The sequence below is a fragment of the Nematolebias whitei genome, chromosome 16 (assembly GCF_014905685.2).
Source record: "Nematolebias whitei isolate Nwh7 chromosome 16, NemWhi1, whole genome shotgun sequence".
Lineage (NCBI taxonomy): Eukaryota > Metazoa > Chordata > Actinopteri > Cyprinodontiformes > Rivulidae > Nematolebias > Nematolebias whitei.
In genome coordinates, this window is record NC_056513.1 from 12,145,365 (window position 1) to 12,173,293 (window position 27,929).

Genomic DNA, 27,929 nt, shown 5'->3' on the forward strand with positions numbered 1-27,929 from the left:
TATATATAGTTTAGACTTACACATTCAATAATATTGTTTTGTTTTTTTATTCCTGCAGGCATGTGCTGCTGCACCAAATCAAACAGTAAGTCTATTTTGTTGTTTAATACAGTAGATTATATATTTTTTGAGGATAAGTGAATGTGCAACTATATATATATTATTTTTTTATTCAGGTGAGTTTTTTCTGGACCGTCCACAACTTAACATGCGCTCTGAGGTTTTGGTGAAAGAAGTCGTCGACTTTCAGTGTGAAATTCCAAACCAACATAATCAATCGATCCTGCTGAAACTATTCAAGTAAGTGCATTCAGTTTACACACTGTGTCAAAATAAAACAAGAATTAAATTAAAATTTAAATAAAACTACTAATGACTTGTTTTTATTCTCAACCGTTTCCAGGGTGGGCAACCGTAAAGACGTGTTTGGTGAATACAGCCTCCCAGCTGGAGAAACGACTGGAGTTTTTCCCAAAGTTATCAGAGTTTCATATGAGGGGTACTTTGAGTGTGTGGCCAGCATGCAAAACAACACTGAAATAAATGCCACTGTCAGCCAAACACACTACCTGAGGGTCATCGGTGAGTCCAAATACAACAACAAAAACATATCAGACATTTCCTTGAGGGAATGCATATCACCTGCTGCCTTTAAGGCCAGAGTTTTAGACTGAGATCACCTTGTGTTAAGAAATGTTGCAACTATTTTGGTCAAACCTTGAAAAATGTTACATGCTATCTCATGCAAAAGCACTTTGATGATATGTTGAGGATCAGTCTCAGCTACTACCACACCAAACTTTAGCGCAACATCTGTAAAATTGACTGCGTTACAGTCATATTTGTGTTGACTAATTTTGATGAGCTGTGGCAGCCATCTGGATTGACTCGAAAAGTAAATCAGTTGTAGATGTTCATACATCGATAACAGTCTGCAAGTTTCATTACAGTTTCTCAAGTGGTTTGTGGAATATTTTGCTGACAGACAAACAAGGTTGATCCAACTGTTAATATGTTTTGCACTTGGGGCATATGTTGTGATTGACTCTCAGCCAAATTCAAGCCAATATCTAAAAAAATTTAGCAAATTATAGCCATTTTTTTGTATTCTAAGGTGAGCTGTCTGAGGAGGCCATATTGAAATGGGTTGGTATTTTGCTAATAGACAGACATAGACAGAAAAAGTTGAGGGAAATGACGACGTAACCTGACGCAACTTGGAGAACAATCCCTATTTAGAAAACTAAAAACCTAAAGCAAACCCTATGAATGATTATTCTCACAGACTGTGGCATTTCTGACAGCATTTAATATTTTTTAACAGTTTTTGTTAACTTGTTTTTGTAGAACCAGTACAAGGAGCAAAGATTTTCCACCCTGGTCCAAAGGAGCTCTTTGAGGGAAATAACGTGGAGCTGCAATGTAACGTTACAGCTGGAAATCATTTGTCCTACAAGTGGCTGCTTAATGAACGCATCATCTCACCATCTCCTTTCCACCACATTATAGGAAACAATCTAATAATCTACAGGTCAGTGCAAAAACTACAGAAAGTCATTTACCACTGTATTACACTACGTGTACATTATTTTGGTTGTTTTTCAAGATAATGCACTGCTGTTTGGTGATAAGTTTATATATGTTGGAATTATGAAATTACTATTTTGTTTTAGTAAATTAAATGTTGTCATGTAAATGTTTCTCTGAGAAAAACTTTGCCTCTGACTGGGACTTTGGTGTTATACCTCACTTAATGTAGAGCTTCACACTGATGACAAACATTACACTGAACTGCAACTTTAATCTCTATATTCATTGGTATGTATAAACAAAACTGTAATTAATGTAAAAGTGACAAGAATCCAAGTTAGTTCCATCCATCCATCCTTAACCTCTTATTAGACCTTGGATAAGCTGTTAAAAATAATTGGAAGGAAGGAGAGAAGCCCAGATGTCCATATTTCTAGCTCAACCTGGGGAGCATTTCTAGGTCAGAACGGGAATACCTCAGAATTCCCTACGAAAAAGGATATATAATCTCTCCCACGGGTTGTTTGTCTTCCCTGGTCTACTGAAGGATGTGCCTCAAAATAAGGTGCACAGGAGGAATCCTGATCAGATACTTGATCCACTTCAGATGACTCCTTTTGATGAGGAGGAGCAGCAGCTCTACTCCGAGCTCCACCTGACTGACAGAATTCCTCAAATTATCTCTAAAGCTGAGCCCAACCACATCACAGAGGAAGCTGGTTTTATTCAGAATCTTGTTCTTTTGCTAGTGAGTCAAATCTCATGACTATAGATGAACGTTGGACTGCGGATGGACCAGGAAATCGACCTTTAGGCTCCTTCTTTCCCATAACAAATTGGAGCAATGTCCTGATTACCACAGATTAAACTCCAGTCTATCTCTTGCTGCATCCTGCCATCACTGATGAACAAGACACTTATTATACTCCTCCGTGTAAGGTAGCAACTCATTCCCAACCTGGAGAGGGATTCCACCATTTTCCAGTTAAGAACCTTGGCCTCAGGACTAAAGGTGCTGGTTGTCGTCCTAGCTGCTTCACATTCAGCTGCAAACCGCTCCAGTGCATGATCTGAAGACACCACCATAACCACATCTGCAAAAAGCAGAAATAAAAATGTGCTTCCTGTTGTTAGAGCCAAAAATGCAGAAGTGGATGAATGGGAAGAATAACCTCAATAAATGTTTTGACATTTAAAAAAAAAAATGATGATGAGCATTTGTTTTTATGTCTGTTTCATCATTTAGAAGTAAAAATTGCTCAATCAAAAGACAAGTCACTGTTAACAAAAATGTAAAGTATATCACAGGAAAAAGTACATAAAATGCTCTTATTGCTTAGCTTCTGTGTTGCACAACTCTTTCAACATATGTCCAAGAAAAAAGAAGTCAGCAATAATGAGGAAGTTACTGAATAACAACGTGTCCCTCAGAGCCACCTCTGAAGACAGCGGCTCCTATAGGTGCGTGGCTACCAACACCATCAATGAAACAAAGATCTTCATCTCCAACAGCTCTGAAGTAGTTATCACAGTGAAAGGTCAGTACCAAGTGTAGTTACATTTTCATAGATAATTCCTTTTCAAAAACGTCTCACCAGAGTAACATCTACCAACTTTCTGTTCCCTCAGACTTGGTGTCAAAGCCTGACATTGTGTTCACCGTGTTAAAGGAGGATTACCAAAATTATTCTGCTATTATCACCTGTCAGTCAGAAAGAGGAGCTCTGCCTATAACATTTTCACTGTACAACAACACAGAACTGGTCAGCAATGTGACAACTCAAGAGAGACATGCAACTTTTAAGGTTCCAGTTGTCATGGACCAGGACCATGGATCGCTCCAGTGCCATGCGAACAACGGGGACCAGACTGCATACAGTCAATTATTGCCCTTAAAAGTTGGTCTGTAAACCTATCAACACTGCACTGTATATTGATTTTGTCTAATACTAGTGCACTTTTGCACTGTAGAATTTTGAAACTGTACTTCTGTTTTGAAGCAAAAGGACAATGATTGTGCTTAATGCTGTTGGCTTTGCTGCTTGTTAAACAATTACCAAAATGTAAACCTTCTGCTGTACATTTTAATCAGGTTAAAGTCAAAACTGTTTGGCTGTTTCCATCTAATTTCCTTCATTGTTTTAATCTAATATATGTCCTCCAGTACCAGTTGATGGACCTGTGACCATTGATTCCAAGTACGACATGGCAGAGAACTATGCTGTCATTGGCCTGAGGTTTTACTGTAAGGCAGCAAAAGGATCTCATCCACGTTTCCAGTGGTTTCTCAATGAAACACTTCTAAACACCCAAGGAAGTTTTTACTATGTGTTTGACCGGCTGCCAGCAGAATCCATTCTCTTGCTGTCTGTGGGAAGGAGCAGCACCGGGACATACCACTGTGAGGTTTCAGACAGCTTTGACAACACCACTGCTGTAAGCAGTAAGAGGCGCTATTTGAATAAAGAAGGTATGTGATCTGATGCTGCTGGTCATTAGATCAGAAGATCCTTACACTGTATGATATAAATGCTGTTTTTATCACCTGCTGTCAAAAGGTGAATGCAGACAATTATATTTATGCTAATTCATATATCAATAAAATAACTCATAAGCCACTAGAAGAATATTGATGAAAATTTCTAATAAAAATCTAAAAAATAATCAAATTTGAAGTCAATCCAATCCAAGAACAAAGAGGGGAATTGGAAGTACCGTCCGTCTTGTGAGCTGGCTTACTTAAAAATAAGTGATTTCCATTTTGGTGTGTGGTGGCATCAAGGCGTAAAGGTCACTATCAAAAATTGTGTTGTTGCGTCAAAATCCAAGATGGCCACCACCATGTATATATATATATATATATATATATATATATATATGGTGGCACAGTTGGTACAGTCGAATCGCAGCCGGGGACCTTACTGGGTGGAGTTTGTATGTTCTCTCCATGCACATGTCAGTTTTCACCTTGTACTTCCATTTCCTCCCACAGACCAAAAACATACATGTTAGGCTGATTGGTAATTCTAATTGTCCCTAGGTGTGAGTGAGAGAGTGAATGGTTGTTTGTCTTGTTTGTCTCTATGTGGCCCTGTGATGGACAGGAGACCTGTCCAAGATGTACCCTGCCTCTTGCACAGTGACTGCTGCATATGAGCACCAGTGATACATGTATATGTAAACTGGCCACCCCAAACATTTGAGAAAACTATGTTTTCTAATCTTTATATTGCCTAAAAGCATAGTTTCCTCAAATGATTGGGATGGTTGAAGATTCATCCATTAATCCATTGGCCAACCCCAGCTCTGTCATTGTGTCTAGTGGTGGATAAAATGGTTTCCTCTGTCCCTCCAAGACCCATCACTCTGCACTGCCTCAGACAAGCAGAAAAAATACTACCTCTATTCTTATACACAATGTAGCTCCTACATATGTATTTGTTTATTATTTATTAAACTTTATTTAACCAGGCAAATCCCATTGAGATCACAGATCTCTTTTGCAAGGGAAGCCTGGGCCTGAATGCAGCCTAACATGCATGTTTTTGGTCTGTGGGAGGAAACTAGAGTACCTGGAGAAAACCCACGCAAGCACAAGAAGAACATGCAAACTCCACACAGAAAGACCTCAGGTCCAACCGGGGATTGACCCCAGGACCTTCTTGCTGTGAGGCAACAGTGCTAACCAAAGAGCAGGCATGCTGCCAGTACTTAGATATCTCTTGCCCCAAAGTCCTTTATGTTTACTTGCATTCCCTGTTCTAGTCCAGTCCAGAAAAACACTCATCTAGAAAACTAGAGACATTTGCTATTCTAAAACCTCAGCAACGGGGGACATCGACATGCTGCTTGTTATTATAATGTTTGTTCTTTTATCTAGTGCTGAACCACCTTCCCATCTTGGTGGTGGCAGTTGTCTTTGGATGTTTTACATTCCTGATTCTCCTGGTGTCATTTTGTTGCCTATTTGGAGCGATGTTCAGTGAGTTCACAAAGCTTTTACCTCATGTTGCATCTTCTTTTATGTTCTTGAAAAAAATATATATATATATTTATATATTTGTTGCTCTTGTTTTGTAGGAAAGAAACAAAGTGGAGAGAAATATTTGTAAGTTACTAATTGATAATCACAGTTTCCCAGATGTTTTACTTATTCTTATGAAAAAAACAATGTGACATCATCTTTTTGTATAAGGGATTTATCTAACGATAAAATCACAGTGATGAAAGTTTAGTTACAGTACAACTAACTGACCTCAACAAACATAAAAATGTCTCAACTTAGTAATTTAGACAAAAAATTTGCTAAAATTTGGTGTGGTAGTATCTGAGTCATCCCCAACATAAACTTCAAGACCTTTGTTTAAAACTTTAATGTGCATGGTGATAGGCAATATGCACTATTTTAAGAAATTGTAGTATCATCATGTTTTTTTTATATCAACACAGCTGCTTTTATGTTAAATTTATTAAATCTGGATCTGAATTCTTGTTTGAGGTCACACGGATTAACTACACAATCACAAAGTTAATTCAAATCCTGATCAGTGAGATGGGGAAAAAAACATTGCTAAATTCTACTTGTGATTTTTAAAAAAATGGAAAAAACAGACATTGTGTCTTGGTGGTGGGATTTATTGCTCTACTAGAACTAATTCAGTGTGCCTTTGAATTGGTTAATTAAAAGGTAAATTATATTTTTAAACTTTTCTTTAATTTATCCATCTATCCATCCATCAATCATCTTTTACTGGTCGATGGGAGACCCATGCATTTTTTCCCACAGCCATCTCTTCAGGCTCTTCTGGGAGGTTTACAAGGCATTCCCAGGCCAGCTGAGTCTCTCCTGTTTGTTCTAGGCATTCATAGGGTCCGACGGGGTCTACTGCTGCCAGGGAGCTTATTAAATACTATGGCAACCTTAGCCCTGGTTATGGACGGACCAACACCCAAGTTCCCTGACTTATCTTCCTTAATGGAAAACATGCTGATGGAACTGAGAAAGTCCTTGAAGTATTCTTTCCACGTTCTGATGAGAGGTCATCAACACTTCACCTCCACTACACACAGTGTTGGTAAAGTGCTGCTTTCCCTGCCCTGTTGCCTGATGGTTAGCTGAATAAGAGTCTCCATTCAAGGCCACACAGAGCTCCTCCCACATCCGAGCCTTTGCCTCAGCAACAGCCAGGGTTGCAGGTGCATCAATAACCCTTAGCTGCCTTTGAAACCTGACCAGCGAACAAGACCTAATAGGACTCCTCCTTCAGCTTGATGGCCTCTTTCACCACGGGTTCAAGGATGGCCACCAAGAAAGGCACTGACAACCTTGCCGCCACAGCTCCAAACAACCGCCTCAACAATGGAGGCATAAAACATGGCCCACTCGGACTGTGTCTCCTGCCTTCACAACAATGCAGTTGAAGCATTCTCTTAGGTGGGAGTTGAAGATCCTTCCGATGGGTTCTTCTGCCAAGCATTCTCAGAAAACCCTCACTAAATGTTGGTGGTCTGACCAGCATCTTCCCCCACCTTCTGACCTAATTCAACACCAAATGGTGATCAGTTGATAGTTCTCCTCTCTTCACCCAATTGTCTAAAACATACGGCCACAGATCAGATGACATGGGTAAGAGTCCATTTATCGGGTGCTTGCTGAGCTCCTCCCCAAGGCCCAGTTACCCACATTTGGATGAGAGACATCAAGCTTCTTGTTGCCCTTTGTCCATAAAGGTCTTCTGAATCCCTTTGTCTGGCCTGTCACTTAGGACCAAACTGCCAAGGGAAACCTTACCAGGGGCAACTGCCATCGACAACATGGCCCTTAGGATCATTCAGCCACACAAACACCACCACAATAAATTGGTGATTCACAGATAACGTATTTATTTACTATAGTTCTGAAGCAAAGACACAGCCCAAATCTATACCAAAAGGAGCTAAACTCACTCTCCTCAAAATATGATTGATATGTTTGGGGGAATAGGTGATTAAATGTTCAGATCAAAGTTTTAAAAAGGCACTGATCTTTAAATCAGCTAAATAAGTTAAATCAGTCAAATTAGTCAAATACGTTTAAAATTATGTTCAGCTCTACAGTCAGATCAACCTGCCCTAATAGCTGATTTTCCTCTCAGGCTGAATGTGGAGATGAACACAGCAGTTCCTTTAGATGGAGACGAGGAGGTAAGATTTCATATTTTCACAGGAGCCTCAAATAATTTCACTTGATTTTATAGTCGCAACTTAAATAACCTTCAACTGTATTTTTTTTCTCCTGAAGATTTCGATAAGTAGCGAGGACCACAATGAGCTGACAGCACCCACAGATGGTGACTTTTATCAGGTGAGAGCAGATTAATGTATTATTTTATCTACTTAATTCAAAACAAACTTGTGTTCATGTTCTGCTCAGGAGTCTGATGCTTCTGTGGATGATTGGCCTGAACTTGAGGAGGAGAGGAAGACACTGGAGGATGAAGAAGTTTAAGTTTAAGGACCCATCTAAAACATATCTGAGAAAAGACAAAAATTCTCATTTTGTCATCAAAAGCAAAAAAAGATGTCTGACGTCAAACTGAAAAAGTACCGTAGTTTTTTAGGCTAGTTGTGTTGGCTTTAAGCTCCTTAGTTTTAAGGACTGTTTACTTCAATCAGAATCCAAGTCTCTGCCGTTAGGTTGAATGAGGTTTGGGAATCTTTGATTTATAGTTTGACAATTTACCCACAACACTTAATTTTAGAATTGTCCTACAGTGATCCATCTTGTTTAAACGCATTAAATCTGGGGGATTATGAAAGTTAATCTCACACACAGACCTGTTTAGACATAAAACGAAAAGTTTAAAGTATTTCAACTACAACATGTGGTTATAAATTTCAGTTGAAAACTAGATCCAGTACATCCTGCATCCTGAGCATGCATCAGGATAGATCCAGTACTGAAAATGAGAAAATGCATTTACTTTACAGAAAGAGTTGCGAGATGGATTTAGATAAATCAAAAAAGAAAAAAGTTTACATAACTAACTTCCCATTTGAAGATGAAGTGTTGCTTCCCTTCTGGAAGACTCAAAAAAAAATGTCTTGGGAGCATAGACTTATTTCACTTTAGAAAGGGATGGGGAGCAAAACATCTTCAAGAATAGAAAAAGGTTTCATTTTAACCTTTTTATTTTGGCCATGGCTGCCTCAGACGAGTCGGCGGGGAAGAGGGTGGACTCCAGAAACCAGCTTATCACCAACAAACTGGTTGGCCCACTATGTGAGTGTTGCTTAAAAGACTAGTTTGTTGTGGCTCCTCGAACTGAAGAAGTCTCTATAGATGAACGATGAAACGTTTCAACATAAAGAAACTGTCCAGAGGACCTGACTTAACTTTGTTAGATTTATTACCTGGACATGAGCATGAACTTTAATATTTTTATTTTGGATTAACCACGTCCTGGGTGACTGAGGTATACAGTATCCATATCTCTAAATTTGTATATATCTATATATAAATAAAAGACCACGCATCAGCCATGCAGCAATTCAATTTATTTTCAAACAATAAAAAAAAAAGACAATCCTTTAATGTGTGTTTGTTAAACAGTTGCCAGAAAGTCAGTGTTTTAAAGGCAAACTAAACATCAAAGATTCAGAAACAGATCAAAAACATTTAAACCAAAATAAATAAATAAATAAATACATTGTTCAAAAGGTGAAGGGGAGTGGTGGTGCAGGGGTTAGAGAAGGTGGACCTGTGATTGGAAGGTCACCGGTTAAACTCCCTGTACCAACAACATCAAAATGTGGATGGGAAAGGTGAAAAACCCACACATGCCTCCACCCTCATTTGCCCCACTCTGGGCCCTTGAGCAAGGCCCTTAACCCCCACCATCTGCTCCCCTGGGCATCCTAGATAGCAGCTCTCTGCTCCACACAGAGGGCTGTGGTAGCTCGGTGGTTTGTGGTTGCATCAGGAAGGGCATTCGACGTAAAATCAATTGCGAAGTCTTCATGCAAGTTAGTTGGCTTTGGCGACCCCTGAAGAAGGGAGCAGCTGAAAGAAGAAAAAAATTGTTCAAAAGGTGACTTTGGGGCAATGAAATTTGGAAATCTTGGGAAGAGAAATTAAGAAAGGGGGTGGGAATTGCCCCAAGATCAAGTGTTATAAAGCCAAACTCACAAAATGCATCTAAATCAGTTTAGGAAGTTTATAAAACATTTGTTTAGGACTTCTTCATTTTTAATACGCCTTCATCCTCACCTTCACTGTCAATAGAATCTGTTCCTTGTATAGTCCCTCTCCATTGCTGCCATATCCTCCTTGGCCTCTGAGAACTCCCCCTCTTCCATTCCCTCTCCTACATACCCGTGGACAAATGCCCACTTGACGTACATCAGATCAAACCTGTGGTTGCGTCGAACCCAAGCCTCTGCGATGGCAGTGGTGTTGCTCAGCATGCGCACAGACCTTGGCCAGGTCTCTCCACCAGGGACCACGGTGGGCAGCTGGTAGTTGAGGCCCACCTTGAAACCTGTGGGGCACTATTCCACAAACTAGATGGTGTGCTTGGTTTTGATGCTGGCAATGGCAGCATTGACATTTGGGCACCTCGTCACCATGGTACAGCAGATAGCAGCAGACCATGTACTTACCATGGCGAGGATCACATTCAGTGCCTAATTTGAACCGGATCTGGCTGGAACAAGATCTGGGAACTTTCTTATTTTGACAGGGTGCATTCCGGCAACTGTTTGCTTGGATCCGGTAACTCAAATCTCCACCCCTAAAAGTCCAAAGTCATTGTGCATTTTTATTACAAAACTCAAAAATATAATTTAACAGTTCAGCTAAATTGCAGGGCAGCACGGTGGCACAAATGGTAGAGCTGCTGCCTCTCAGCGAGCAGGTCTGTGGTTCAAATCTCAGTCTGGGGGCCTTTCTGGGTGGAGTTTGCATGTTCTCTCTGTGGATGCGTGGGTTTTCTCCGGTGTAGTGAACTAGATGGCCTGATGATCTGACCCCCATCTGACCCTGATGACCTCAAATCTACCAGATGGACAGAGACTGTTATTTTCATTGATTTGAATAAGTCTGAGCCATCTGATGAACTTTCTTTCTTGAATTAATCAAGCAGAAAAGACAATCCTCTATAATCATTACTGTCTTACAAATGTTTTGATAATCAAATTGTGTTAGTTCACTCAATGCTTTACAGGTTGAAAAGAACTACTCATTTTTATTTTACATAAACAGTAAGTAATGATTTTTATTCCTCATTCCAAGAAGAAATCACCTGAATATGCATTTCTTGATTTTCTGTCTGAAATGAGCAAGCTGTCGTAAGTATGTGAAAGGTTGGTTTTCGGTCAACTAAAATGTTTACCGAGAAAGATGTCATGTTTAAACTTTTTCAGAAGATTACCAAGAGTTGACTCCACGAAGTCTGCTGTTGCTGCAATAATCTTTTCTGTATGTGAAAACAAATTTCATTCTCTGACCTCGACCGTTGATAAACACCTTACGTCAAAACCACTCCTCTTTCTGGTCCTTCCACGAATCAGAAAGCTCTAAATTGAACAGGAAGTCGACCCAAATAAAATGTGGCAACTTCCCAGTTCATGTTAGATTGAGAGTGCAGCCGGTTCTGAAAGTTTCAGAGCAATGAAGAGTCCAAGAGAGCAATGAAGAATCCAGAGGTTTTTGGGATTATAATTCTGTTTTGAGCTAACTACGCACGACTCTCTGAAGGTTTGGTAGTTCTCGACGGAGACGCTGAAACGAGTCAGAAAGGAACTACTCCGACGCTGATTCATCATCAACAGGTAGATGGTTCTATTTTGACCAAGTGTACCGTGAGAAGCTGAGATCGGACGGAGCGTGCAATTTCTGGTTAAACAGATTAAATTTCCCTCACATATTTCCTCTGTAAGATAAATCTCAATTTACTCTTAAACTCACCTCTCTCTCGTAAATCAGTGCAGATATTTTTAGAAATATCTGAAGCAAAGTCCTCAAATCACCGCCGAGTGATTTGAAGTTCATTATTTGTGAAACTGTCTGTTATTATTTTCATATTTTGCCAAATTAATGTAAATGTTTGATGTTAAACTTTGATTCTGAAAATAAATGATTCCATTCATTTGATGGGTCAAAGGTAATAACGTCTCTTGTTCGCATTCCTTTAAATTCAATGCACGGCATTACACAGTCAGAAAGATGAAGAACTCGTGAAAAGTATGCATAAATATATATCCATATATTTGTCATACAACAAGTGACACGTACCTCACGTGACTCACTACACCGGGTACTCCGGTTTCCTCCCACAGACCAAAAATATCCATGTTAGGCTGATTGGTAACTCTTATTTGTCCTTAGGTGTGAATGAGAGAGTGAATGGTTGTTTGTCTCATTTGTCTCTATGTGGCCCTGCAATGGACTTGGGACCTGTCCAGGGTGTCCCCCACTCCTTGCACCGGCGACCCCCGTGACCCAAAATGGAAGAAGTGGGTAAAAGATAATGGATGGATGGAACTAAATTGCAAATCAGTTTGACAGTTTAAGTGGGTTATTAATAAAATTTAGATTATTTATTAAAAATACAATGAGTGACATGTTTGATGTGTATTATTCACATTACATCACGTATCAAAACAACAACGCTTATTTGTCAAAATAACAGCAATAAAAATGTTGAAAAGACTGTCCAATTTACTTTCATAAAATAATGGATTGTCCTTAATTGGACAACCGAGAATTGAAGCACCTGAAGGCAGTTGCAATCGAGATTGGAGCAGGGGCAACAACATGCAGGACTGAATTCAGCTGAGAAGAGTCTGGCTCGAAACCATGAAGTGTGTGTGGGTGGGTGGGTTGGGGGTAGGATGCTTGACAGAAGCACAGCTGATCTATTCACACACAAAGAGAGAGCCATTGTTGTTGCGCTCTAATAGTAATTGAATCAAGCGTTTACAAATGTAGGTAAACGTAGATGTTTAACAACTTGTTAAAATACACCAAAATGCAGGAAATTACATCTACTTTATTCAAAATTTTCTGTGGGGACAGGGAGGGACCCACAGACCTCTGCCCGGCCCACTATTTGCTTTCCAGGATCGATCGGTTTACAAATTAAGCCCTAGTCACATTTCACCATCTGATTGGCCGGCTCGAAGCAGGCGTTTGTGATCTCAGCCTGGGTGAGCTGCTTGCGGTTAATCTTGTCAGCTGAGATGACAGAAGTGTAAGAGGCCAGAGGGAAGTTGATGTGTTGATAAGGAACCAGGTTGGTCTGAAAATCAGTCAGTTCCACATTCAATGTGCCATCATAACTAAGATAAGCAGTGATGGAGGACACATTACTTAGCCTGTTCAAATTGGTGTAAATGGAACAGTCAATATCCAGGTTCCTAAAGCATGTATCATAACTGGCTTCATGGTCCACCATGACAGCACAGTCAGAATGCTCCCAGGTAGTGTGAGTGGTCAGGATGGAGTTGTAGGGCTCTACCACCACAGTACACTCCTGATGAGCTGGGTAGATGGAGAACTCCAGCTTTGATTTCTTGCCATAGTCAACAAACAATTGTTCCATCAGCAGGAAGGTGAAACCAGAACCTGTGCCTCCACCAAAACTGTGGAAAACCAGAAAGCCCTGAAAGCCTAAGGATCAGAAGGGGACATTTAAACACAGTTTTATCCATACGGATTCTAACATTAAATGTAATCAATTTACTCAGCAGTTTGCTAATCCAGTCTAAAACCAGATCAATAGTCTCTTCAATAGTGTAGTGTCCTCAGGAACAGTTTTTGGCAGCATCCTCTTTGCCACTGATGAGCTGCTCAGGGTGGAACAGCTGGTGGTAGGTCCCAGTGCACACCTCATCTAAAAAATAAAGAAATGAAAATAAATATTGACTCATTTAATGTGTCTAATGCTCTGTCAGAAGCCATGGCACTTACCAATGACTGTGGGCTCTATGTCACCAACACAGCTTTAGGGACATGCTTTCCAGCACCAGTCTCATTGAAGAAAGTGTTAAAGGATTCATCTCCTTCTCCAGTGGTCTAGTCACTTGGCTTCTGATCATCCAGCTGGATTCCATGCTCCAGGCTGTAGAGTTGCAAGCAGGCATTGCCGATCTGGACACCAGCCTGACTAACGTAGATGGAGATACACTTATGCTAGAAAATTAATAAACAAATGTAATTAGACTAAAATAAAATTAAAAATTAAAAACAACTGTATGAGTAGGAAAATCAGCACCAGTTTGGCCTGCTGCCAACTAATCTCATCAGCTTTTTACACATGCGGTACTTTTCTGTACCTGCTGCATTGCTTAGTATCTCGTTCTTCACTTACTGTAATTCAGGGGCAAAATTTGAATCGCTGAGATTTCTGTCAAACTCAAGCTAGAAGCGGTCGCACAAATTAACTTTGCTACACTATTTTGTAAGCATTTATAAAGAAGGCAAAAAGAAGTGCAATGGTACAAGAAAGCACCATTGTTCAGTTTAGGTGAGAAAAATTACAAACTAAATTGTCCAGTTAGGCACTGTGGACTTACAGTATGACTTATGGACTGTGCACAGTGGCACAGTTTGTAGAGCTGCTGCCTTTCAGCAAGAAGGTTGCCATATTGAATCTCGGTCACTGCGGCCAGGGCCCTTTATTGGTGGAGTTTGCATGTTAGCTCCATGCGTGTGGGTTTTCTCCAGGTACTCCAGTTTCCTCCCACAGACCAAAAACATGCATGTTAGGCTGATTGGTAACTCTAAATTGGCCCTAGGTGAGAGTGACAATGTGAATGGTTGTTTGTCTCGTTCGTCTCTTGTGGCCCTGTGATGGACCTATCCAGAGTGTCCCATGCCTCTTGAACAGTGACTGCTGGGCATGGGCACCAGTGATCCCCACAACCTGGAAAAGAAGAAGTGGCAGGGGCCATTCTAGGATCTGACCTTTTGGGGTGCTAAGCCCCAGTACTGACAATGGATCTTGGCATGAACAACACACCGTTTGGTGTAGTTTTGTGAGAAGTGCAAAAGCTTACAGCACCTAGCATTCCCAGGCAGTCTCCCATCCAAGTACTAACCAGGCCCGACCCTGCTAAGCTTCCGAGATCAGATGAGATCGGGCATGTTCTGGGTGGTATAGCCATAAACGAGGAGATTAGTCACAAATAGGACTTTTAAAGGAGCATAAACAAAGACAAAACTTGCGCAACCAGAAGTTGCAACAAGTAACTACATACAAAACACACAAAACAAAGCTGAACTAGCTTTAAGCATTAACCTTTAATTCAAGCATTAAGCATACAATGTAATTATGACAGAAAATGGAGGCTTTACTTGCAGTTACCTTCATACAGACGAACATGTGGTAGTTCCTGTTTATCGCTGTTGTATTCAGCTGCTCATAGGTCAGCTGCCGGCCTTTGTCCATCTTTTACATTTTTCCACACTCCGTTTGGGTTTTGGAAATGGAATAAACTGTTTTCCACCCTAGACGCTCAGGGTAATGCTGTCTGAATTGCTTGTTCCCCACTAACAACGTTTAACCATTTTTTTCTGATGATTTGTCACAAAGTAAAGCCCCAACAATGTTGGAGGAAAAGGGGGTACAGTCCCTGCAGGTAAGAGGCATTTCACTTTGGGACAAATTGAGGTCGCTGATTGGTCAGTTGCTGACGAGCCTATTGGACTGACTGACTGACAGCTGTTGAGGATCTGACTAGTGCAAAAAAAATCATATATTTTACTGGCACGTTTAAGATCATTTATTCCATATTTATTCCAAATTTATTCAATATTTTGGTCAGAGTCAGAGCTTCTTTATTGTCGTTCGCACCACATGTGGTACATGTGGTGGAACGAAATTATGTACACAGGGTCCCAGTTACATCCAACAATAAAATGTAAAAGAAAAACAATAATAACATCTAAGATATGAACTAAGAAGCCATCAACTAAAAATACACTAAGCACTAATAGCATAAGCTAATATTTCTCTCAATATTTTGGTGAGTCTAAAGTTTGAGAACTTAGCTTCCTTACAAAATTTTAATGCTGGTTTATTTATTTTTCAGAGGTGCTGAGTTAAAATTTAGGGGTGCTTGAGCACCCCCCCAATAAAGAGCTAAAGTCACCACTGATAAAGATAATGGTTGGATGGATTTTTTTTTTCATTCAACATTTATTTATACAGGTTAGTCTCAAGGAGTCACGAGGACTCATTTTCAAGAGAGGCCTGTTTTAGACAGAAAATGTATATGAAGTACAGACAGCAATAATTCAACAAAAAGCAATTAAAATCAAATAAAAGAAGTTATAAACACAGTCAAGTCAAGATGCCATATAAAACAAGGTAAAATACTAAAAACAAGAAAAAAATTGATTTGATATTTCTATTGACATTATCAAATGTTTAAAATCCCTCAAACAGATGAAAGTAGAACGCTTCAGATCTTTTTGCAAGGTGTTCCAGGTTACAGGAGCAAAGAAAAGGCCCTTTTTCCGAGTTCAGTTTACACTGAGGGAACGCTGTAGGTAATGAATCCCTGAGAATGCATGCCGTAACTGCACTGACGATGGATGTGTGATTTAACATTTAGGATTGGAACGCAGCCTATCGTATGATATCATCGTTATGTGACCCTTAAAGCGAGCAACTGGAAGTGGCTTGGTCAGTGAAGCGCCAAGCAGTTTGATGTGTAGCTTGCATACCGGCTGCATCAGGGCAGTCGATGTCTTGCAAGGTAGCCGTCATTTTCCAGCCGCTCTTTGCTTCTTTCTACAGGTTGCAAAATGATGACACACCAGAGGCTTTATTCCATTCCTAAATAACAAAAACAGACATATAACATTTATTTAATATCAGTTAGATTTAACTTTTAATTACATGTAATAACCTGATGCATGCTCAATAAAGGAGGCCATCAATAAATAAATAAAGGAGGCCATCTTTATGAAAAGAAATTGTCCATCATTAAACAAGGGTGGAGGCCTCCGTGTTCAACTGTCCCTCTCTTACAATGCTGTTATTGCTAGTATCACTCAGCCCCCTGTGTATAGCAAACAGCCATCAGTGTGCTAATGATCCATCGTTAGGCTGATGGTCCTCCTTGATTAGTTAAGCAGCTGGTTTTGGTTGTCAGCAGCAAACTGGTTGATCCACTGCGAGAGGGTGCTATTTATAAGACTAAGCTGAATACAGCACCTCAGACTGAGGAAGTCTTTCGGATGAAAGGCGAAACGTTTCTACAATTTTTTTTTTTTTTTTTTAATATCCAGAGGACCAGATTGAACTTTTCTAGATGCATGTAATAACCTGATTATCTTTACAATCTGGATATTTTGTGTTTACATTTATTGAAAAAAATACATCTAATTTTATTGTAATGCATTAAGGAATTTAATGTATTTTATTTTGTAATTGGATAAATATAATATCTCATAGTTCTGGAAAAATGTTAAAATACATATTCTAACCAACAGATTAATAAATATTTGATTATACAACAATATTAGTATATGCAAAATGTTTTGTTAGAAAATGTGCAAAATGTGAACTCATTCATGAAAATCTATGTTTTTTTTTTTTTATTATTTGTATTATTATTTAACTGGCGGCCCAAGAATCAGCTGCAAAGAAAATAGCTCAAAACGGGCTGTCTAGCTGCGGGACGGGGTACTGTCATTTCGAGAGATTTTCACCAAAGCTTCTGAGGCATTCATGGACAAGAAGAACTTCAGGAAGTTTTTTTTTTTATTATTATTATTATTTTTATTCAGGCTTGTCATTTGCCTCCTTTAACAGGCGGGTTTGCGCGGCTCCGCCCCGGTCCTCTCACCGTCAGTCCTCGGAGGAGCTGCGAGCGGCAGGACTGTCCAGTTCGGTAGGGGTATCTTGTCAGCTCGGTTCGGGTCACGCGTGGGGGGGGAGAGCTCGGGAGGGTCGGCCCACACGGAGACATGGAGGGGACAGGTGGACCGAGCGCGTACGGAGTTCCGCTCGCGGGGGGAGGCTTCGACTTCCACAAGTTCATCCGGGATCCGCAAACTATCGTGCGGCTGCTCAGCTGGGTGAGTCAGGGTTTTCATTATGGACAAAGTCGAACAGATAACGAGCTGCGAACACTCAGGGGTGCTGGAAAGGTGTCGTTTTGCTTAACTTGGCCAGAATGGGGCGCTTCTTCTTCAACGGGCGTCATGTTTCCTGCAGCAGCTGCTGACTGACAGCGCGAGGACTAAACGACACGCGCTGTCACTCACTCAGATCCTCACTTCCGGGTGGACCGCAGCGCACACAAACAACCTTACTACAAAACAAAACGACTTTCTTTATCCTGGAGTCAAAGCCATAAAGCGTTGCTTGTTTTAAAAAGGGGAGAAAATTCAGAGATGATCACCTGTTGCCAGGCAAATTTCAGGACCTTCAATAATTAAAGTAAATTGGTCAGCTCGTGCCCTAAATGTCCAACTGCTGAAGACTTTGGGAACAATAAGGCCATCTTTAGGCGTTTTCTCTGCCATTGACCCTGCTGAGATAAAACTTTCTGCCTTCTCAGCTGCTCGGGCTGGCTGTAATCTGCAGTCACAAAGACTTGCAGTTGATTTAAAATATAATCGTGTAGATTTAAGTTTGACACAAACGGTTGTGGAGTTTGTTGGGAGCTGTTGGTGTGTTTAGGAAACAGTGAGTGTGTGAGAGGTTGTGTGTTGCTGGTAAACAGGGGCTCTGAGCAGCCAGGTAAGGTGATATCCCTCACCCCCCTTCTGTTACTCAACTTCACTCTCAGTTGGATTTTTTTTTAAGGGTCACATTGACACAAGGAAAGTTTTGTTTTCTTTAAAACCAAACATGTGCCGTAGTTGGTCTTAGATTAACCCTCCTACACTAGGCTTCGATCTGTTGGTCAGTCATCTCAGGGCACTGCACAGAAACATCCGTATTATAAAAAGTAAGTTAACTTTCTATATCTGAGGAGCAGACCGCTTCGAGTCTAACTTCATCACTCATCCTGAGCAATCATAAAGGTAACAGTGGAAACAAAAAAAACTCCCTCATGAGGAAGAAACCTCCAGCAAAACCAGGCTCAGGACAAGCGGCCATCTGCTTCAACCAGCTGGGTTTGAGAGGACAGGAAGGAGGAACAGATACACAATGGCAGGTCGAGAATCACGTGTTAAGATAAAAATAAATTCAAATGTAAACTATTCATATGTATGTACTTGTAACTATTTGTTTTTTAAAAATGAGGTCAATTTGTCCACCAGTAGTCTAAGCCTATGACAGCATAACAAGTCCACCCCTAACTATAGGATTTGTCAAAAAGGAAATACTTAAGCCTAGTCTTAAAACCGGATAATGTGTCAGCCTTACGGGCAGAAACTGGAAGTTGGTTCCACAAGAGAGGAGCCTGATAACTGAAAGATCTTTCTCCCATGCTGCTATTGGAAACTCTCGGAACCACACGTAAACCTGCAGTCTGAGAGAAAAATGCTCTGTTAGGACAATATAAAACAAGATCTGTAATATAAGATGGAGCTAGGTTGTTGAGAGCTTTGTAGGTTAGAAGTGAATTATATTCTGAATTTGACAAAGAGCCAGTGGAGAGAAGCTAAAACTGGATTGTGTTCCCGATGAACTCTTTTAGTTCAACGTATTTGTTGCTGCTGGAACGCGGATGATAATATTTTGGCTTGGGTTTGTTTATGTAGCAGTCTGTTAGCGTAATATCTCTTGAGCCAATGGACAAATAAAATTTTTCAAAAAGTAATAATTGAATATACATTTACAACTAATTAACTTTTGGAGTCGACCTGATTCAAGATGGCTGCTACAGCTTTCATAAACATCATTCTGACTTTAACGCGGTCATTTCTACAGATATTGAGCTACAGTTTGGTGTGTTTGTAGCTGAGGCTTACTGCCAACATAAACTCTGAGCAATAACAGATTGATGAAGAACTGTGTTTACATTATCCCTTTGCCTACTTGGAGTCAACTCTGTTGGCAAAATATCTCATGAACCAATTGACAAATTTCAGTGAAACATTCAGGAAATGATTATTGGGATTACCTCTACAACTGTTTTAACATTTGGAGCCAACCAAATCCAAGATGGCCACCATAGCTTGACTTAAAAAAATGGCAGATAGGCTATAATGCTGCCAGTTTTACAGATATTGTGCAAAAGTTTAGTGTGGTTGTACTTGTAGCTAAGTCATTTGCATAACGTACTCTTTGTCACTCGTGCCAGATCTTTGCTTAATTATTAACTGTTGAAGTCAACCATGTTTGTCTATCAGCAAAATATCTCTTGAACTACTGTACAAATTATAAAAACAAATAAAAAATACTTTGGGGGTTACATGTAATCCAATTAAATATGATTGTAACAGCTTATAAAACATTAGCCTAAACGAAATGGCTAAAAGTCAGACAGTTTTTGGCTTGGGCAGTAGCTGAGAGTAATTCACAACACATACTTTGAGCATGACAAGCTCACAAGATGCGCCTGCAACTCCATCACTCCTCAACGTAAGATGATCTTATTCCAAAAACATGAACAGTTACGATTCTTTAAAGCTCTTATAATGGCAGCATTCTTCTTCTGCAGTCTTGGCTACGCTGGAATTAGTCGCTTGTCATTCTGGTGAGAATTAAACTTTATTTCATCAAACTGAGGTCTATAAAAGGGACATCTATATATTAATTTCCTTCCTATAACCTTTTCTCATGACCCCACTCTAAAGATCTTAACTATTGCTTTAAGCTATTTGACTTTGTTTTGCTTCCTTAGCCTGGTTGGATGTGCGTATAAACCCGTTTAACAAGACCAGACAAAGCCTAGCTTTTTGTATATTTATCCTGGATTACTGAATCCTTAATTAAAAAATGAAACGGCTCAAGATTTGTACACGTTGTGTTCTGGAACTCCCCCATAGTCTGTTTTTTTTTTATGCCTCATCGGACCAGAGGGATTATCCCTTCTCTCACCTCCCACTTGTCAAACAAGCTCGTATCTGTCCTGCCAGAAATCAATGAGTGCTGTGAGGGAGCTGGTGGCACCTCTGGAGTCGCATGGCAGGAAGCTGCACCCAGAGGTTGGTCACATGGTGCGGCAGGTAATCAGAGCAGATAGCAACGGACCACAGGACGGTTGGAGGAACCAGGCAGCAAAAGTGTCGGCACGGAGACAGAGGGCTGTTTATGATGCTTGCTTTGTCTCGCGGAAAAGTTGGGAGGGTCTTTGTTTAATTATGGAGCTCCTGCCTTGATTTTTAGGTACAAACTGAGCTTAAGTACGTCAACAACAAGCAAGGGCCTGCTCTTAATAAGTTTGTATATAGACTATAACAATTTATGTGATTATCCCTCATATGCCTGAACGGCTTGCTGTGAAAAACTAATTGTGAATTTAAATGTGTATAATAACATTTATAATAACATTTATAACATAATTCTGATTTTGTGCCCATTTCAGCTTTGGATTTAGATTTTGAGTTCTTTTACAAACTACATCACCTGAAGGTTAAAATGTTTGAGTCTGCCTCAATGGAAAATGTGCTAATATTAGTTAATGACTAAACTTAAAGGTCACTTTGGCTTGGCCAGTAACCAGAAGTTTTTCTTTGTGTAAATGCTAAATCACGTTACATTTTGTAACTTTACTAATGCATTTCAACTGTAATATGAGGCTTGATGAAACAGACATAATAACAAGCCCCTAAATGTTACAACATGAGACGTAGACTGATTAGTAGACATTTATAAACAAACAAAATCTATTTCCCATCCAAAGGCCCAATCAAACAAAACACAATAATAATAATATGCATTACTTTGAGCTATTTTAGCCATTCACATTTTCAAAATTTTAGATTAGATTTACTGTTTCTTCCTCATAGTAATATGTTGAGATGTCTTCAATTATTTCAAAAGGTTCTCTGAAATCTGCTTGTTCAATTTTAGTCATCTTATGCTAATTTTAGCTACTATTTTTCCACTTATAGCTAGTTTTACTACATCTAGTTTTAGCAACTGTTTTGCTACTTGTAGCTCTTGGCTACAGTTCTAACAATTTTAGCTTTGTTCAACCCCCTTTTTTTTTACTTTAAGCTGCTGTTTTCCTACTTCTACCTTTTAGCAACCAGTCTGCTCCTTTTAGCTTTTAGCTATTCTGCTACTTTTAGCTGCACTTCTGCTTCTTTTAGAAACCATTCGGCTATTAATAACTATCTGCTACTTTTAACTGTTCTGCTTATTTTAGCCACCATTCTCTTCCTTTCAGCTTTTAGTTGTGCTCATTTTAGTTACTGTTTTTCCTTCTTTTTAGTTAATCTAATTAGGCCTGTCACGATAACAAATTTTGCTAGGAAATTAATTGTCTCAGAAATTATTGTGATAAACGATAATATTGTTTGAAATTTGACAATTAGTAACTATTGTAAAATTTAAGAAGAAAAGTTGGTTAATTTGTTTTGCGAGTAGTACCTTTTTCCAACCACCGGATGGCAGTATACGACTGTTTGAACCGAAGGATGGATAGTGAGGGAGTGAGAAAAATGGGAGGGAGGCCCCTTAATAGGTGTTTGCCATTGTGGTGTTTGGAACGATGTTTTGCTTATATCGGCTACAGTTTTGACAAATATACGGTAGCGACTTTTTTATGATAAAACCTGAAATTTAGCTTCTTCAGCAGAGTTCAGTAAAGCCATTCAGCACTCGGACTTGACGCTGCATTATGTAACCAGTTGGCCTTTAATTGCCATGCTCTGTTATCTGTTTTGTTTAGGTGTTTGCCATTGTGGTGTTTGGAACGATAACTGGAGAAGGATACATCAACAGTCTGCACGATCCTGAGGGGAGGTGCATGTTCAACCACAGCAACTCTGCGTGCAGCTATGCTGTTGGTATCGGGGTGATCGCCTTCCTGGCCTGCGTGGCCTTCGTCGTGTTGGACGTTTATGTGCCTTTTATGAGCAACGCACAGGAAAGAAAGTTTATTGTCTTGGCTGACCTGGGATTCTCAGGTGAGCAGTAAACTTGAGATCTTGTCTTGTTTTTTATCTTTCATCTGTTCCCTCTTCAGGGGTCACCACAGCTAGTCATCCTTGTCCGTCTTACTCGGTCCTCTGCATCCTCTGTCCTCACTCCAATTACCTCCATGTTCTCTATCTGCATCCATATATCTCCTCTTTGGCCTATCTCTTTGTCTTTCTCCTGGTAGCTGCATTTCTAACATCCTTCTACCAATATACCCACTGTCCCTCCTCTGGACATGTCCAAACCATCTCAATCTTGCCTCTCTAACTTTATCTCCAATACTTTCAACATGTGCTGTACCTCTGATGATCTCATTTCTAATATTATCCATCCTTGTGGAGAACCTCAACATCTTCATTTCTGCCACTTGCAGTTCTTTCTCCTGTCTTTTTGTCAGTGTCACTGTCTCCAGACCATACAACACAGCTTGCCTGGTTGTAAACTTACTTTTGACCTTTGCTTCCACTCGTTTGACACAAATCACTCCTGAAACCTTTTTCCATTCAGCTCAGTAAGTTTTACAGATTGAGCAAAGATTTGGTGTGGTAGTTGAGTCATCCCCAGCTTTTAGTCAAGGCAAAGTTGTGCTGGAGACTTGTTTTCCAGACACAGTATTTAGTGTTTAACACAGGAGTGACTTTGCTGCAGGGTGAAACAGCAGCATGACCTTTCAGATTGTGATGAGATAAACACTTATCAGCTGTGCGCAACACAGCTCACAAACATCCATTCTTCAGAGAAACAAAGAAGTGATAGTCTGGAAAAGAAATGGCCAGTGTTCACTTGAGCAGATAAATACTGGAGAAGCATTTCATTCGTTGTTTCTCTGTTTTTGTCAGAAATATTTACTCTTCATATCAGGGTTTTTCCACACAGGGAGGAAATGGTGACTGTTTCTGCATGTCTGTATGTTTTCAGGAGCGTGGACCTTCCTGTGGTTTGTGTGTTTCTGCGTGTTGACCAGTCAGTGGAGTCAAACGCAGGACTATGGTGGTGTCCCTGTGGACGCAGCACGTGCCACCATCGCCTTCTCGTTCTTCTCCATCGCCACATGGGTGAGCACAACCCTGATGTCCTATTTTCATCAAGTATCCTCAATTGCACTTATATATATTTTGCCTGTTTTCAATAAAAATGTTAAGCAGCATTTCCTGCAAACCCCAGATATTTCAGTTCAATTTGTTTTGTTTATACGTATAGCGCAAATTCACGACAGAAGTCATCCAAGAGCACTGTATAAAGAAAAATGGGTTTAAATTTTAAATCCAATTCAAAGTAGATCCATATTCAAATCCAATTACTATTCATTCAATCTGATTATAATACAGTGCAGTCACATACAGTATATTTTTAAATGCCATTTGGTAAAAGTGAGGAAGCCAGTAGATTGTGTCAAGTCTTCATTTTGACGCAGTCCTCCATCCTGAGCTGCAAGGAGGAGACAGTGGAAAGGAATTACTTTGTTTTATTTTACCAGGAAGAAACGTTAATCAGAACCGGTTTCTGGACAAGCATCCGTCTACCTTAACGGACTGTGGTTAGACAGGACCGAACAGGGACGCGGACAAACAAGAAGGTCCAGGTTTAGTTTCTATGGCAAGAAAAACAGTCTTAATGGTAGAAATAATGACTAATACAAACAGTAAAGACAGCAGCAGAGTGAAGACGTGGTGAGAAGAGTTTGTCCTTCAGCAGTCAAAGCCTATAGTGGCATGACTAAGGGATAGCTCAGGAAACCCAAGTCAACCCTAACTATAGGATTTATCAACAAGGAAAGTCTTAAGCCTAGTCTTAAAAGTAGACGAGGTGTCAGATTCACAGACAGAAACTGGAAGTTGGTTCCACAGGAGAGGAGCCTGATAACTGAAAGCTCTGTCTCCCATTCTACTCTTAGAAGCTCTAGGAACCACAAGTAAACCTGCAGTCTGAGGTCAAAGGGCTGTTGGGGAAAATATGGAGCAATAGGATCTCTAAGATGGAGCCAAGTTTGTAAGATTTTAAATTCTGTTCTGAATTTGAGGGATGCTAAAGCTGGAGAAATAATTTCTAACTTTCATCAGAGCTCTGAATCCTGATAATTACTTGAACTACGCCATGTTTTTAAATTTCTTCATTTTTTTTAAATAATGTTTTATTGCGATTGCTGGACATGGGCACCGGCGACCCCCGTGACCCAAAATGGAAAAAGCGGTTAAAAGATGATGGATGGATGTTTTATTGCTAAAAGTGAGATGAACCACTTTAACTCCGTGTTTTCCTGAGTACAAGACCTTCCTCAACACTACTTTGAGTTTAAGATCTGGGAGAATCAATACGTTCATCTGTATTTAACCATTCTTTAATAAAGCATAAAGCTTGTTTACTTTGATGACTGTATCTTACTACACAGCCCAACTTCTGATGTTTTTAATAAATGTTGCAACATGACTTGGAGATCCCTGGTTCAGTTTAGTGCCATCTTTCCAAACAGAACTCTTCTCACTCATACTGAGGAGATGTATTTTGGTTCTGTCTACAGAACATTAGGACCATGTTCTGTATCCAATCAAACTGCAGATGAGTAATAGTTTTTTGCAGAAAGTAGTTTTTTCCCTGCAGCTCCGCTACGCACCATTGTTTAGTTTTCTTTTGACGGCGAGCGAGAACTTTTGTTTGTCTGGGTTCCTGCACATCCTGTGGAGGTCAACAATGCCGCTGGATTTCCTCTCTTTGTAAAAGTTCAGTCTGACTGAGGATTGTTTGAGTACAGACTCCTGGAGGATTTTGAACAAATCGGGGTTTTTTTTGTTTGTTTTTGCGAGATCCTCAAATTTCTTACTTACAAAAATGTGGTGTAAGGACATTTTAATGTTTAAATAAAACGTCTCGGGTTAAAATATAAATACTAAAATGACTAAAATCACCTTCAAAGTACCTGCTGATTGTGCCAAACTCTTGGCCGCTGTGTGGAACAAAGGACAGTTCCTGGTTACAAAGTTTAAAGTGAGCTCTGCCATCCTGTAAACCACAGGAGAAAGGCCACCTGTGCATTTGTAAGCAAAATATCTCATGAACCACTGGATGGATTTTAATTAAACTCTCAGGAAGTAATAATCTGATGTACATCTACAAATGATTAGCTTTCAGTCACCCCAATGACTGAAAGAATGATGGCCTCCACAGCTGTTTGACTTGAGGCAACACAAAAACAACTACAACTTTGTGATTTTTACAAATATAAAGCTAAAATCTGATATGTAGCTGAGTCATTCTCAATACATGCTCATACAAAATCTTTAAAACTCTGGCATGCAATGCAGCTTGGGATATGCATTTGTTCTTAGTTTAATTTACTTTTCTTTTTATTATTGTTCACTGAAGTGACCATTGTATACATTTACTTTATGCAAGACTTTTATTGTTTCAAATGTGTAATAAAAACAAAATCATAACTTGAAATGCATTTTCTTTATTTCCCTTTTCAAGATTTAGAGCAAAACCTATTTTACAGTTTTCTATTTCTATAAAAAGTTGAAAATCAAAGAAAAAAAAAATTATCCACCACAATTTAAAAGGGATTCTTCTCATACAGATGTGACTACATTTGTTTGTACCTTTTTGTTACAGAAGTACTACAAACCCATAATGGGCACTGAAATAACTTGCAGTTTTATTAACAAAATAAAACAACTGAAAATTAACTGACGTAACTAAGACATTTCTTTTAATTTGTTATAATGTGCAGCTCGTTTTGTCACTCGTTTGGTGTAAAAACATTTAGAGCACCTGAACCAACCTGCATGTTTTTCTTGTGTTGCAGGGAATCCTAACCTACTTCGCCCTCGGTCGTTTCCGTCGAGGTGTAAACGACGGCACTGTTCCTACCTACACCGAGCCGCCATCGGACCACCACACCCCCTACCCTCCAACCTACGCACCCACCTCCTACAATCCCACCACGTACACCCCTACCACCTACACCTACCCCAACAACCCGCCCGAGCCGCACCATCAGCCTCCCTTCACCTCCAACCTCTCGCCTCAGGGTGACGACGGCTACCAGCCGCCCACATATTGATGAAACAGGAAAGGTGGCGTTCCGGGTCATCGGCTGCAAGGACCCGGAGCTCAGTCCTGCTGATGTGGTTTGGATTTAACGCACTTTTCAAAGTGTTTCGAGGATCTGAAGCGTGATGTTTGAGACGACGGACACTGCTATTTACGTCAAAAAGTCTAAGATCAGATCTGAAGACATCAGAGATTAAAGTTCGAGTAATCTAACCTTAGACCTGTGTGCAAAAGCAACTTTTACCTCACATGAGCTGATCCTGCAGGGGAGGGGTTACGTTGCATTAGAGATAAAGAAAAAAAAACAATAATCTAGAGGCTAACGTTTTTCTTTTTAATTTTGTAAACTCAAAAATGTGCCTTTGAATATAGAGTTAATGTAATTTTCATGGTTATGAGATACATTTTTGTTTCTTGTGGTCACAACTATTGTGAGTTTTTGAAGCCAAAATTATTTTTTTTTTGCAAAAAGTTATTAAATTAACAGTGCTACAAATTTAGTTCAAAGGATATTTTTGTGGTTTAAGATGTTTTTGTGCCACAATAAAACGTTTCTTTGTTGCCATCGGAACATTTAAAAACCAGTCGCCTCATTACTTCCAGAATGTGTAACAGATCAGTGTTGGTAAAAAATAAATAAAAAAAAGTTTACACGTGCCGAACTGACCTTTAAACCTGCGGCTTTCAGATAAGAGAGGAGCTTTACATCAACTCTGCACCCATTTCACTGCTTCCACGGCGGAGTTTGTTCTCCAACGTGACATTATTTAAAGAAAGCTGCATCTGTTTTGACATTTACCGTTACTTAAAATGCTTTCGTGTCTATTAATCCCAGTTTACTGCCTCGACCCGCCCATGAAGACATGGCTCATTTTGTCTGATAGAAATGTGGCTGCTGTTCAGGAAGACGAGAATCAGACAGCCCAAGATCAGTTTTCTTATGTTGCCATGTTTTGAGTTAATTGCGTTATCGATGTTTTATCTTTTGATGAAAGTGTGTAGCTGTAACTGAACACAAATGTATCTTTTTTTGTTGTGGCGTTAAAAAAGCAAAACATGTTATATTTAAACTTTGGTTATTTAGGTTTGAACAGCTGCATTCAGTTCCTCACATCGCCTTAGTTTATCTTTCAGCCTCTGAAACGTCACTTTAGTATTTAGATCAATTAAAAGTCTGACGTATTTACTTGCCTCCAACTGAATTTATTTTAAAGTTTTGCCAACATTTGTTGCATCATCTTGGTACATTACTGCCTCTGAACAGGGTTTCTACACTTCTCATGTTAAATTTCCACTTTTTAACCCTCTGTCCTT

General features: G+C 39.8%; 2 protein-coding genes and 2 pseudogenes across 2 annotated transcripts; 2 read left to right on the forward strand and 2 right to left on the reverse strand.

Annotated features, from left to right (window-relative positions):
- The first annotated feature begins 208 nt into the window (after nt 1–208).
- Nucleotides 209–8,175, forward strand: LOC119423100 (Fc receptor-like protein 5). The gene is made up of 11 exons (XM_037690510.1): nt 209–300; nt 404–582; nt 1,348–1,531; nt 2,962–3,068; nt 3,160–3,432; nt 3,695–4,000; nt 5,411–5,512; nt 5,611–5,638; nt 7,665–7,713; nt 7,811–7,873; nt 7,943–8,175. Exons 1-11 carry the CDS (start codon nt 209–211, stop codon nt 8,015–8,017), a joined length of 1,458 nt encoding a protein of 485 aa, XP_037546438.1. The 3' UTR covers nt 8,018–8,175.
- Nucleotides 8,176–9,740: 1,565 nt separating this feature from the next.
- On the reverse strand, nt 9,741–14,960 carry LOC119423101 (annotated as a pseudogene).
- LOC119423260 lies at nt 14,562–14,680 on the reverse strand (annotated as a pseudogene).
- A 2,402-nt stretch (nt 14,961–17,362) lies between the features above and the next one.
- On the forward strand, nt 17,363–27,799 carry syngr2b (synaptogyrin 2b). The gene is made up of 4 exons (XM_037689671.1): nt 17,363–17,599; nt 22,318–22,555; nt 23,487–23,623; nt 26,368–27,799. Exons 1-4 carry the CDS (start codon nt 17,489–17,491, stop codon nt 26,623–26,625), a joined length of 744 nt encoding a protein of 247 aa, XP_037545599.1. The 5' UTR covers nt 17,363–17,488; the 3' UTR covers nt 26,626–27,799.
- Nucleotides 27,800–27,929: the final 130 nt, after the last annotated feature.

Bases quoted from the DNA above. Each gene is read 5' to 3' on its own strand.
- LOC119423100 (XM_037690510.1), top strand. From the start codon at position 209: ATGCGCTCTGAGGTTTTGGTGAAAGAAGTCGTCGACTTTCAGTGTGAA. The intron at 1,532-2,961 runs GTCAGTGCAAAA...CGTGTCCCTCAG, and splicing joins AACAATCTAATAATCTACAG to AGCCACCTCTGAAGACAGCG. The intron at 7,874-7,942 runs GTGAGAGCAGAT...TGTTCTGCTCAG, and splicing joins CAGATGGTGACTTTTATCAG to GAGTCTGATGCTTCTGTGGA.
- syngr2b (XM_037689671.1), top strand. From the start codon at position 17,489: ATGGAGGGGACAGGTGGACCGAGCGCGTACGGAGTTCCGCTCGCGGGG. The intron at 17,600-22,317 runs GTGAGTCAGGGT...TGTTTTGTTTAG, and splicing joins TCGTGCGGCTGCTCAGCTGG to GTGTTTGCCATTGTGGTGTT. The intron at 23,624-26,367 runs GTGAGCACAACC...CTTGTGTTGCAG, and splicing joins TCTTCTCCATCGCCACATGG to GGAATCCTAACCTACTTCGC.